This window comes from Chanodichthys erythropterus, chromosome 16 (assembly GCF_024489055.1).
Source record: "Chanodichthys erythropterus isolate Z2021 chromosome 16, ASM2448905v1, whole genome shotgun sequence".
NCBI lineage: Eukaryota > Metazoa > Chordata > Actinopteri > Cypriniformes > Xenocyprididae > Chanodichthys > Chanodichthys erythropterus.
The window spans coordinates 12117832-12129692 of NC_090236.1; the positions used below are offsets into that span (position 1 = coordinate 12117832).

At 34.6% G+C, this 11861-nt stretch overlaps 1 protein-coding gene across 1 annotated transcript; it reads left to right on the forward strand.

Moving 5' to 3' along the window:
- The first annotated feature begins 5574 nt into the window (after positions 1-5574).
- LOC137003692 (neurturin) lies at positions 5575-11861 on the forward strand. The gene is made up of 2 exons (XM_067363937.1): positions 5575-5830; positions 11407-11861. Exons 1-2 carry the CDS (start codon positions 5575-5577, stop codon positions 11859-11861), a joined length of 711 nt encoding a protein of 236 aa, XP_067220038.1.

An 11861-nucleotide genomic window follows, 5' to 3' on the forward strand; every position in this document is an offset into this window, starting at 1 on the left:
TTGAACATGATTTGCTACTTGCTAATCAATTGTGGCATCTGGACAAAAATACGTGTTTCATGAGAAAATACTATATTTCTATTATATTTCTATACAAGATATAAACTTGAGTAATATTGAGTTATAAAGTCAGAATTGTGAGATCTAAAGTCAAAATCGTATGTAATAAAGTCAGATTTGTGAGATACAAACACAATTCTGAGTAAAAAAAGTCAATTGTGAGATTAAAAAAATCACAATTACCTTAATTTTTTTTATTTAGTGCGGAAACAAGCTTCCATAGTTACTTGCTATTTCTTTGTGAAGTTTACTAGAAATTTCTGATAAGATTATACAGGGTTTTTTTTCCCAGTGCAGGATGAGTCATCAAAACTTTTTGTCTGTTTTCCTGGGAAGAGAAGGAAGTAAAAAAGAGTGAATGGTCTAAAAACTAAAAACTAACAAAACAACAATTTTGATGTAATCGGTTCTTTAGAAAAGCATTTAGAAAACATTTACTATTCAATACTAAACCAGAATAAGTTTACTATACTGAAATTCTGTATTGGTGATATTGTTGTATACTTTATAATAAATTGCTTTCTGATGAAAGATTAATTTACATGCATTTTCTGTAAAGCTGCTTTGAAACGATATGTATTGTGAGAAGCGCTATACAAATAACAAATGTGAATTGAATTGAATGAAAGAACCTACTAAAGCAGCATATGTAAAAGGTCTACAGTATAGGCATTACATTTGAAGCTTGTGCAAGCAAAATTCATTTTAGTGCAAAAAGACATGTTGCTTCATTGACAGTTTAATTATAAAAATATATCCATGAAACTAAAACAAACTTGTTGAATGTGCAACAATTGAAGCCCTTTTTGTAGAATGCAACAGAGTCTCAAATAAGGACTATTACATCACTAATGTTTTACGCTCAATCATTCAGATCACAGCTGTTTAAAATAGATGATGAGGTAACACTTAATATACAACGACATCATAACATAATTCATCAAATATACTGCAGTTAATGTCAGACTCAATAATCAGCATGAATTTAATTGCCCACATATGTTCATAACAGTCTGTGTAAGTAAAGTTAATTAGCAGAACACCACTGATGGTAACGATTCGCCTCAACAGGCCAATTAATCAAACATCCATCTCTGAAAACTCAAACTGTGGTTTGATTATTTGTACTGAAACTAAAGGACGATTAACGCAGAAAGGCGAATAACCATTAGTGGGAATATGTGCCGTATGAATCTAGGGAAAGTTTATTGGTTCATCAGTGTTTTTTTGTATATCTTAACACATTTTGCTGCCTGGATTTCAAAATACACAAATCTCATGAAACCCATCAAGGTGGTCATATTTCTCTCCAAAATCAAGAAGAAAAAAATTACTCTTTGCTTGAAGCCTATTTTAAGGATCATAAAGAATTTTTATGTAACACTGTTTTCATGAGATTTTGGGTAGAAACTAGCTAGACATGTTTTCATGACATTCATTTAAATAATGATCTATTTATTACCATCTGTTGGAAGCTCTAAGCGTTCAGACGTGCCAGATCTACATTTGGTCAAGCGAAGAAAATGACGAGAGTGATAATACCGTTTCCAAAACACACAGCGGACGAGATAAAGACACCAGAACATGTCAAAAATGTGCTTTCCAACAGCATGAGAAATTGATCAAGAAACTGAATTCAAGACGTATTAAAAAAGGCATTACTTTTCCTATTAAAGATGATAATAGCTTGTGTTTACTTGTTCAGACAGATTTTTTTTACACATAGACATGAATACAAAGCCTATGTGCTTCAAAAATAAAGTGGGTAATGATCCATTTCATCAAAATTTTGACAAAGAAGCCTATTTTTAGGAGGTCTTATGACATTATTTTTTGACAATTATGCACATTCTCCAACCAAATTATCATTATCATTTCATTTTCATTTCTTTTGTAATTTTATTTTTAATGATGATTCTCATTAGATTTGTATACAGTTTTTAAAAATCTATGAATGCATTAGGCTTATACGGATTTCTTTCTTTTGAATTTAGTGTAAATTATGAGCCAGACATTAATCACTCATCTACTTTAAAACTAAATATTTGTGCTCAATAAAATAAATTAAAAAAAATCAATTACACCATTTCTATACCTACTTTTTTTCTATACAAATTTAACTCTTGACTTGGCAGCCAAACCCACATATGACATCATAATTAGGGGTCCATAATTATGATTTCACATTTTTTAACTTTAGTTAGTCTGTAATGTTGTAAATTATTTTTTTAAATTAATTTTAAAATTATTTCTAATTTATTAAATATTAAGTAAAATAAATATATATGATAAATATATTGGCCACCCTGCTAAGATATTAGCATTGCCATATAAAAAATAAATAAAAAATAAATAAATAAAAAATCAATATCAGTAAACCACTAAAGACCACCATTCAACTGTCAATCTGGCAAAACACTTCCAGCATATACTGTCTGGATTTGTCCTTAAATGTTACCCATCTGCCACTTCCTGATCTGGGGAAGAGTTTTCCCTCTTCCTCCACTACTCTGGAGAAAACAGTAACTAGTAATAGCAAAGAAAGGAAAAAAAAAAAGACTTTTCAATCAGTATGTTCAACTGCAAAAACAACAGCGTTTGAAAGAGATTCCCAGCAGGAAAAGAATGCAGACTTTTGAGAGGGTGAAAGAAAAGTATGTGCACACATGCAGGCATAGAATGTTCCATAGATCTGTGTATGGCTGAACAAACAAAGCCCAACAGATAGATCTGGTGGAGAACGTTCTACCAGCAGGCCCACATGGAAACTCTAGGAACGAAACTCTGAAGAAAGCACTTCAGATTTCCACAGCACTGGAACGCCCAACATGACGCCTAGCGTGTTCGATTATTAAATATTTTGGCCGAGAAAAGCATCATAACTGTAGTAAATTTTTGTTTTCACCATATGCAAAAAAAATCAGATTCCATCTCGACCGGTCTAATGAAGGTCTGTTTACCATCGAAAATCCTCTTGCATTGAATGGATCGTCTCAACAAACAAAGATTCCCCCTCAGGAAACGTAAGGCTAATTGTTTGAACATGTTTATGTATGTACAAAGATGTTGGGTCTCCACCCAGGCGGATGTTTGAAGGACATGTCTTCATAAAGCGGAAGATGGAGGAGGAAACAATACATAAGAAAAGATCATGACTTGAAAAAGAGAACCTCATTCATACTGCACAAACAAGATGATCTGTAACCATTCAACCCAGACAGTAATCCTTTAGATTGTATTACAGTATACTTAAGGGTTATTAAAAACACTTACTATGCCAATGCATTTGAAGCCAAAGGAAGTACAATATACAAAGGTTAAGTCCCTAAATGTGCATACCTCAGGAATGGTTCACCCCAAAATGAGCATTTTGTTACCATTCGCTGTCATTCTAACCCATTATTGTTTTTTTTCTGTAACACAAAAGGAAATGTTATGAAAGTGGAGTGTGATTTATGCTGCCATGTTCTGAAAATAAAAATAAAAATGCAGCATAAAAATAGTCCTTTGGATGCATAGTCCGAAATTTGCTGCCAAACTCCCTTTGTTTTTATGTCACATGAATGCTAGTGATTTAACTTGTTTGAACAAAACAAACCAAAATAGATTTCAGCAATACTGAGAAGTGGAAGATTATAAGTTAATAATGACTTAAATATAGGGATTAAAATTCTGGCATGGAAAATACTGATAAATATTCCATAAATTATTCCATATATATATATATAAATTCTGTCTAAACACTAAAATCAAATTGTTATAAATGGCACAGCAAATATAGGATTCAAAATTTTCTTCATCTTCATTTTGCAAAAGATTACATTTAACATTATTAAATTATTTGTTTTTAAGGAAAACATTTAAATGAGCATTAGGCTATGTTAGGCAGACTGTCAGTCCAAATCCAATATTTTGTGCATATCCGATTGAAAGAAAAGAGCGCTACAGAAAACAAAGGAGTACTACGGGACACACAAATGGAATCTGAACAGTTGTACAGAGCCCCACACATTTACTAAATGATGCACACGATTTACTTTTTTGTTCACTCGATTTATAAATCATGCACACAACCTAGCCTCCTATTTTTTTCCTGGATGTCATGTGTGGGGCTCAGAACAGTTGCAATCCACAATGTGGACAATAAATAATTTTAGATCAGATTCCAATCAGATTCACAAATAATCGGATTTGGCAGTGTGAACATAGCCTTAGATGACAGAAAATGTCATCTAAATATAAAAACAAGGAAAATGAGCATGCACTATTAAACATCCGATACCAATATGCATACATATTCTGCCATACTAGTTAAATATAAGTTTGAATTCAGAAGACGGCACACAAGTCATAAAAACTACTCTTATGGTGTTTTTATATTATTTTTATACTCTAAAAAGTGCTGGGTAAAAAACAACCCAAGTTGGGTTGAAAATGGACAAACCCAGCAACTGGGTTGTTTTAACCCAGTGGTTGGGTTAAATGTTTGCCCAACGTGCTGGGTAGTTTTATTTAACTCAACTGTTGTATAAAAATTACTGTATGGCTTGCTTAAAATGAACCCAAAATATGCTGGAAATTAACATTTATTAATATGTTTAATAAATGAGCATTTATTAAAAAGATAATGAATAATAAACAATAAACATTTATTAAATTGCTTATTAAAAATGTACACCTTTTGATTATTATTGTTGCCTCTAGTGATTATGTGTCTGATGTTTAATTTCTCACCTATTTTGGATTCATTTTAAGCCAGACATATAGTCATTTTTAATCAGTAGTTGGGTTAAATAAAACTACCCAGCACGTTGGGCAAACATTTAACCCAACCACTGGGTTAAAACAACCCAATTGCTGGGTTTGTCCATTTTCAACCCAACTTGGGTTGTTTTAACCAAACATTTTTTAGAGTGTAGTCCTTTTTAGCAGTATAAATCACCATCCACTTTGATTGCATGCAAATGCTTTGACGACAAACTATCATTTTTGAGTGAACTATTCCTTTAATACACTCTAAAAAATGCTGGGTTGTTTCAACCCAAATTTGGGTAAAATATGGACAAACCCAACCGTTGGGTTAAAAATTTAACCCAATGGTTGGGTTTGTCCATTTTTGACCCAAACTTGGGTTGAAACAACCCAGCATTTTTTAGAGTGTACCATGCATTTTCCCACTATGCTCAGGAACACTTTTACAGTTCATTGAACGCTTTCAATAAATGTGAAGCAAGCCACATATTTCAGTCTGAGCCAGCTGAAACTAAAACTAAAACTGATAAAATCATGACAAAAACAAAATTACTAAAACCTCAAAATAATATATATATATATATATATATATATATATATATATATATATATATATATATATATATATATATATATATATATATATAAATATAATTATAATTCAAAACATTAATTATAATAGGATGTCAATTCTTCTACAGTTGTCTAATGAGCCTGTTTTAACATGTTTTTCAGAGTTTCAATGCTCCACGCTGCTCTAAGATGAGGGTATGGAAAGAGGTCATCCTCGCCTTCATCCTGTTTGGTGCCTCGTTATTCCTCCTGCTTATGAGAACCACGTTACCTGTTGGGTCCTCCTACACAAAGACCTTAGAGATTTCATTAGGCCCTTACTCACATCCACCAGCCACAGCACTTGAATCCCCACCATCATCATCCTCATCTTCACTATCATCAAACTCAGCGCCACGGCGAGTGGTCAGAGCCACGGAGGACATGGGCTCTCTTTTCTCCGAATGTAAGAGATTTTGGATTTCCTTAGGTGCTGTTGAAGTAGACATGACGGGAAGGATTTATTATGTCATTCTACAGTTGCTGTTGTGTTTATACCACATGCCTCTACAGCGAACACTACTCAGTCACACAAATCCATGTTCATCATCGGTTCAGTTACCACACAAACAGCGTCTGTCAGCTCACTTGATATTTAAGGCAAGACAGCCCATAAATAGGGTTAAAATGTTAACTGGCAGAATACAGACACCCTCAACCTGATGAGTCAGTTTAAATACATGTGTGTATTGCCACGATTAGTTAAATAATCAGCCAATTTCATTCGTCATTACTGCAAATAGGTAATTCTGATACATGCAATGACAATCCATTATGGCATGTAGGTATTTTTATCTTTATGTACACAATAATAAGGTAATCTTTTACATTGTAATCCTTTTATTTTTAATATTTGGCATGTTTGTGTGCTGCTGCGTGTCCCTGTGTGTGTAACAAGCAGAGTGTACACGCGTTGTGCACCCGCCTATAAGCGCATATTACCTATAAGCGCATATTAACGCGCCCTTTAAATAAAATTTAAAAAAAAAAAAAACCCTGCGCCATTGACTTTAGAGCAGGTCTCAGCTGGTCAGTGGTGCAGTTGTTTTCAGTTGCCTCAAAATAGCAACACGCCAACAATGCGCCTGAACACACCTCGATTTCAGACCAGCACGCCCATGGGCGAACAGATGGGTGCGAGTGCATTTGCAATTTAAACAACGTGGTGCAGGACGTGAAAATGATAACTGCGTCGGGCTGAAACTAGCAAAAAACACTTGCGTTGTGCCGGGTGCGTGATATGTTGAAATGGCTGCATGAACAGTGTGTAATTACACACTAAAGCAATTAACACTTTATTTTAGTGTCCTTGTTACCCATGTTACATGTAGTTACTGTAGTAATAACTATAAATTATGCATAATTACATGCAACTAACCCTAAGTACATGTAGTTAATAATTAGAGATGCACTGATGTATCGGCCAACCATCAGTATCGGCCGATAAAAGCTATTATTATCACTATCAGCCATCGGCCAATTGTTTAAAAACTGCCGATGATCAGGGCCGATTATATCCTGTCAATCAAAAGGGTGCAGAAAAACGTGTTCAGATTGCAACTCATACATACTGTGTGTGAAGAAACTCACTTGTGTTGAATTTAAACGCATGAACAGTTTAAAAATAGTGATGTTAAAGTAGGCTCTTTTTGACCCTATGAATCACCTGTAGTTCAAGCCAGGGTTGCCAGGTCAAACTTTTTTCATGATTACATCATGTGCTTTGTTACTTCTGATAAGAATAAAAGTTTAAGTTTTTAAATTCTATCCATTTTTTTCAAGAAATTCAAACAATAAATGCCGTTTTGACACTCTTAAATGTGAAGTGTCAGATCGCTGTGATGCCTCAGTTCAGGCAGCAGCGCAGAGCGCGAGTCTTTTCTTCCTCTTCAGTACAAGTTATATCTGGATAACATGCATGAACATCAAAGTTATGTTGAAAGATATAGTACAACTTACCGAAATGTATCATGTCTCATGTAATCACTTTATTTGTGTTTCAAACACAGAAAGACGTCAATAAAACAGCTTGTGAACAATAGGTCACATTTAATGTTTTCCAGTGTTCACAGCTGTTTAGCTATCTAAAAAACACTAGAGAGGAGCTTATTTACTGTTAATTATATGTTTGGGTAAATTTGCCATGAAGACAACAAGTGCTTATGAAAACTACCTTTTGTGATACTAATACAACAACATTTCAGTTTTTATTTGAGTGTAATTATTCTGGAAATAAACAGCAGCTGAATATAATACTTCTGTTGTTAATTGTAATGTCTTAATATTGTAGTGTACCAAATGAGAGGGTTCCCTGTATATTATTTTTGGAGAGATTTTTTTTTTTTCCATAAGAAAAACCAAACTATCGGTATCGGCCGATATCATTCTGAATAATCGGCTATCGGTATCGGCAAAGAAATTTGGTATCGGTGCATCTCTATTAATATTTATTATTCAGTACTTAAATTTATTATTACACTGTAACACCCTTAAAAATTAAGTGTAACCGCAATTTTCCTAAAACAAACCCTGACTGACTTGTAAAGTCTGCAAAGAAAAGCAGACCTATTCTCATCTTACACATGGAGCAGTGTTTCTCAACCTGGTGCACATTTTGCATGTCTCCCTCATCTGGCACCCGGTGTCTCTAAGGACGTTTTGAGTTGAATCAGGTGTGATTAATTAGGGAGACATACAAAAAATGTGTAGTTTTAGGAACTCCAGGACCAGGGTTAGGAACTACTGACATGGAGTACAGAGAGGTCAGTGCAAAAATGCTCTAAATCCATCTTAAAGATGGACGTAATCCTGCTTTACAACCCTGATCATTAGAGAGGTTTAAAGCTCATGAATCCTTGACAAAATGTGCAGGTCAAGCCCATTGAGCTCTTAAGTGTAACACAAACATTATTGTTTTAAGAGCCCTGGAAGACAGACAGAGAAATACTGTAGAGAAGGGGAAAAAAATCAGAATTGTTGTATGGACAATATAAGATACTGATTGTGATTTTAATTGCAATTTTATAAAATGCATTTACTTTCAAAAGGAAATAAAATTAGCGGCTGGTGGCTTCTTTAATAAAGGCGCTACAACTTGTACTTTTTTTAGCATGCTGCACTCTGATCTTTTGTCAAAGAGTTTAAATAATGACTTTACATTTCAGCTTTTAGTAATTTAGTAATTACTCTCGCTTATTTTGTACTGTAATTTTATTGCAATTGTGTTCCTATCCTAGACAGCAATGAGTTTAAATGGAGAGCTGAATCTGAAGTTTCCGAGATGCGTCTCCTGAAAATAAGACTCGAGAAATCTCACGAGTCTCCTTTAGAGTCATATTGAACATTTCAAATTCCTAACTATAAAGGCCAAACTTTCTGCCGTTCCACATTCGTTTTATAGTTCTAGACCACAGTGAGGGTTGACGCCATAAAAATGTAATTAGACACAGATGAAAATGAAAAGAAAGTACAAAAGGTATATAAAGTCCCATAAATAAAGTCCAGGGCTCAACAATAAGGATTTTATTTCTGGCCAGTAAACCATAAATTCAAAACCACACTTTTCCTTATAAACAATGATTATATGATGCGAAACATTACTGATTTGTAGTGGTTTATAGTTTAACACAGTCTTAATGATGCTTTCAAGTCATATTTAACTATGTAAGCCAGCTAGATTAACAACATTATCTTGGTGACAAATTAGCAGAATTGGCAAAAACAATGTAGAATACAGCACAAAAAACAAATGTTTGAGTTTGCAAGGTATAAAAATAGATGTATAAATCAATCAATGAATATAACATTTTCAGCAGAAATGACTCAAAATACACTTTTTTAACAGCCTTCAGCTTTGATTTCATTCGTGTCAAATTAAATCAAATACTTTCCGTCCTCAACAAGGTCTATATTCTTACTGTATTTCAACAACTGTTTCATTTGTGTATCCTAAGGAATTTAGGTAAAAATATCTAAGACAAAGTTGACACTTAAAGCAAACATTACTAAGGTCTGAAACACATACTATGAAAAGCAAAAACTTCTAAGCTGAATGCATAGATGTCTCAGACTAACACAATGCAAGTACATGTTGCCACAAGAATCACTATAGCGGGAATTAGCACAAACTTCTACAGCAAGCTTTTTCTTTCAGGCAAAATCATTTGAAGAGAATCTACTTAATGTCAGCATGTTTATAGCTACTGTACCTACAGAGCTGTTCAGTTTGCAAACGAATCAAGAGAATTAGCATTTTAATGGGTTCCCTCAAGAGTTCCCTATGTTTTCATATGAGTAAAATAAGTTATAAGGCTAACATAAAGAGACTTTTATAATTTGTTCTACAACACACTGTAAATTACACACAGCCAGACTTCAAATATGAATTTTTAATTTGCTGTATTTAAAAAAAACAAAACAAAAAAACAAAAAAAAAACAAGTTGTTTGCAAGTTGCTGCATATCCATTTACAGCATATCTAAGTACTTACATCATCACTCTTAGGTTCTAAATGGAACTAAAAAACATTCCAGGATTTTCCTCCATATAGTGGACTTCACTGGGGTTCAACGGGTTGAAGGTCCAAATTGCAGTTTCAATGCAGCTTCAAATGGGTCTACATGATCCCAGCTGAGGAATAAGGGTCTTATCTAGAGAAACCATTGCTCATTTTCTAAAAAAATAAATAAAAAAATATACTTTTAACCACAAATGCTCATCTTGCACTGCTCTGCGATGCGCCACACATTACGTAATCATGTTGGAAAGGTCACGTGTGACGTAGGCGGAAGTACCGGTGAAAAATTGTCCAACGTATTTGTTTTAACTTTTTTTGTAAAGGGCGTTTGACTTAGTCTTTGCATGTTCGCTTTGTAAACACTTGCTCGGTACCTTCGCCTATGTCACGTGTGACCTTTCCGACGTAATCACCTAATGTGTGGAGCATCGCAGAGCAGTGCAAGATGAGCATTTGTGGTTAAAAAGTATATAATTTTTATTTTTGTTTTTAGAAAATGGCCAATTGTTTCGCTTGATGAGTCCCTTAGTCCTCGTCTGGGATCATGTAGAGCTCTTTGAAGCTGCACTGAAACTGACATTTGGACCTTCAAGCCGTTGAACCCCAGTAAAGTCCACTATGGAAAAAAGTCCTGGAATGTTTTCCTTAAAAATCTTAATTTCTTTTTGACTGAAGAAAGAAAGACATAAACATCTTGGATGACATGACGGTGAGTAAATTATCAGGAAATTTTAATTCTGAAGTAAACTATTCCTTTAAAAGGTTTTCATCAGGCACTTCATATATAGAACCTTTTAGGGGTTCCCATCATTTCATTATTTCATGGATTTAGTTTTAATTCGTTTTAATGCATTTTTAATTTTAATTAAATTTTATGAATTAAGCAGCTCAATAACATAAATTTGAAATAACCCATTAAACATGAATGTATTTAGAAATGTCTTCTTATATAGAACTTTTCTGGCATAAAGGGTTCTTTAAATTTGAGTCAAGAACTCTTGGAGTTCAATATAGAACACCAGTGAACCTTTTGGTGGCAACGTGTTAGCAAAAAACAGACAGAGTGGCTTCATTTGAAACCTAATTGTGTATAATTTATGTTGTAGAACAAAAATGTGAAAGATAATGTTAACAATGAACCTTACTTTACTCATAAATCCAAAATTGCTATTCTAAAAAACCCACAAGAAACTCCAGAGGGAACCGATGGTAAATTAGCCCAGCTCTGGTTTAATGACACAGACATTCAAAGGTAACTCTATCTCCCCTTGAGAACTGAGGTTTGTTACCGCCTCAGAAACACAAACGCACATTAAGTATGTTTAATGGCACATTATCAAAAAGTTTGGAAAGCATACATTGTGGAAAGTATGTTTCTGGCCTAAGAACTCAATTAAGTCTCTTGAATTATGGAAGAGCAACCTATGAGCATTAACATTCTCCTCTGGGTGTTTTTCCTCCTCTAGTTTCGTACCTCTTCCAAAGCTTCACCGAGGGCGAGCTGAAGAAGGTCATCGCGACTCTGGTGGAACGAAAGGAAAGGAGGATCAGAACCGAGGCAGGGCGGAGAACCAAACGAGCACGGAAAGGCCCAAAGCCGTGTTCTCTAAAAAAGATCGAGCTCACGGTGAGCGAGCTTGGGCTCGGGTACGAAAGCGACGAGACACTGCTCTTCAGGTACTGCAGTGGGAATTGCATCCATGAACGACGCAACTATGACTTTGTAATGGAGCACAGGCAGTTGAATAACGGCTCCAGTGAGAAAGGGAGGCGAGGACGGGACAATGGGAAAAAAGACAAGGCGCGCTACGCTCCTTGTTGTCGGCCTACGAAGTTCGAGAAGAAAATGTCTTTCTTTGACAACAAGGGCACATTCTACACAATCCAGAACGTATCTGCGAGAGCGTGCGGTTGCGTATGA

Coding starts and splice junctions, on each gene's coding strand:
- LOC137003692 (XM_067363937.1), top strand. CDS start 5,575: ATGAGGGTATGGAAAGAGGTCATCCTCGCCTTCATCCTGTTTGGTGCC. Junction 5,831..11,406: donor GGGCTCTCTTTTCTCCGAAT/GTAAGAGATTTT, acceptor TTCCTCCTCTAG/TTTCGTACCTCTTCCAAAGC.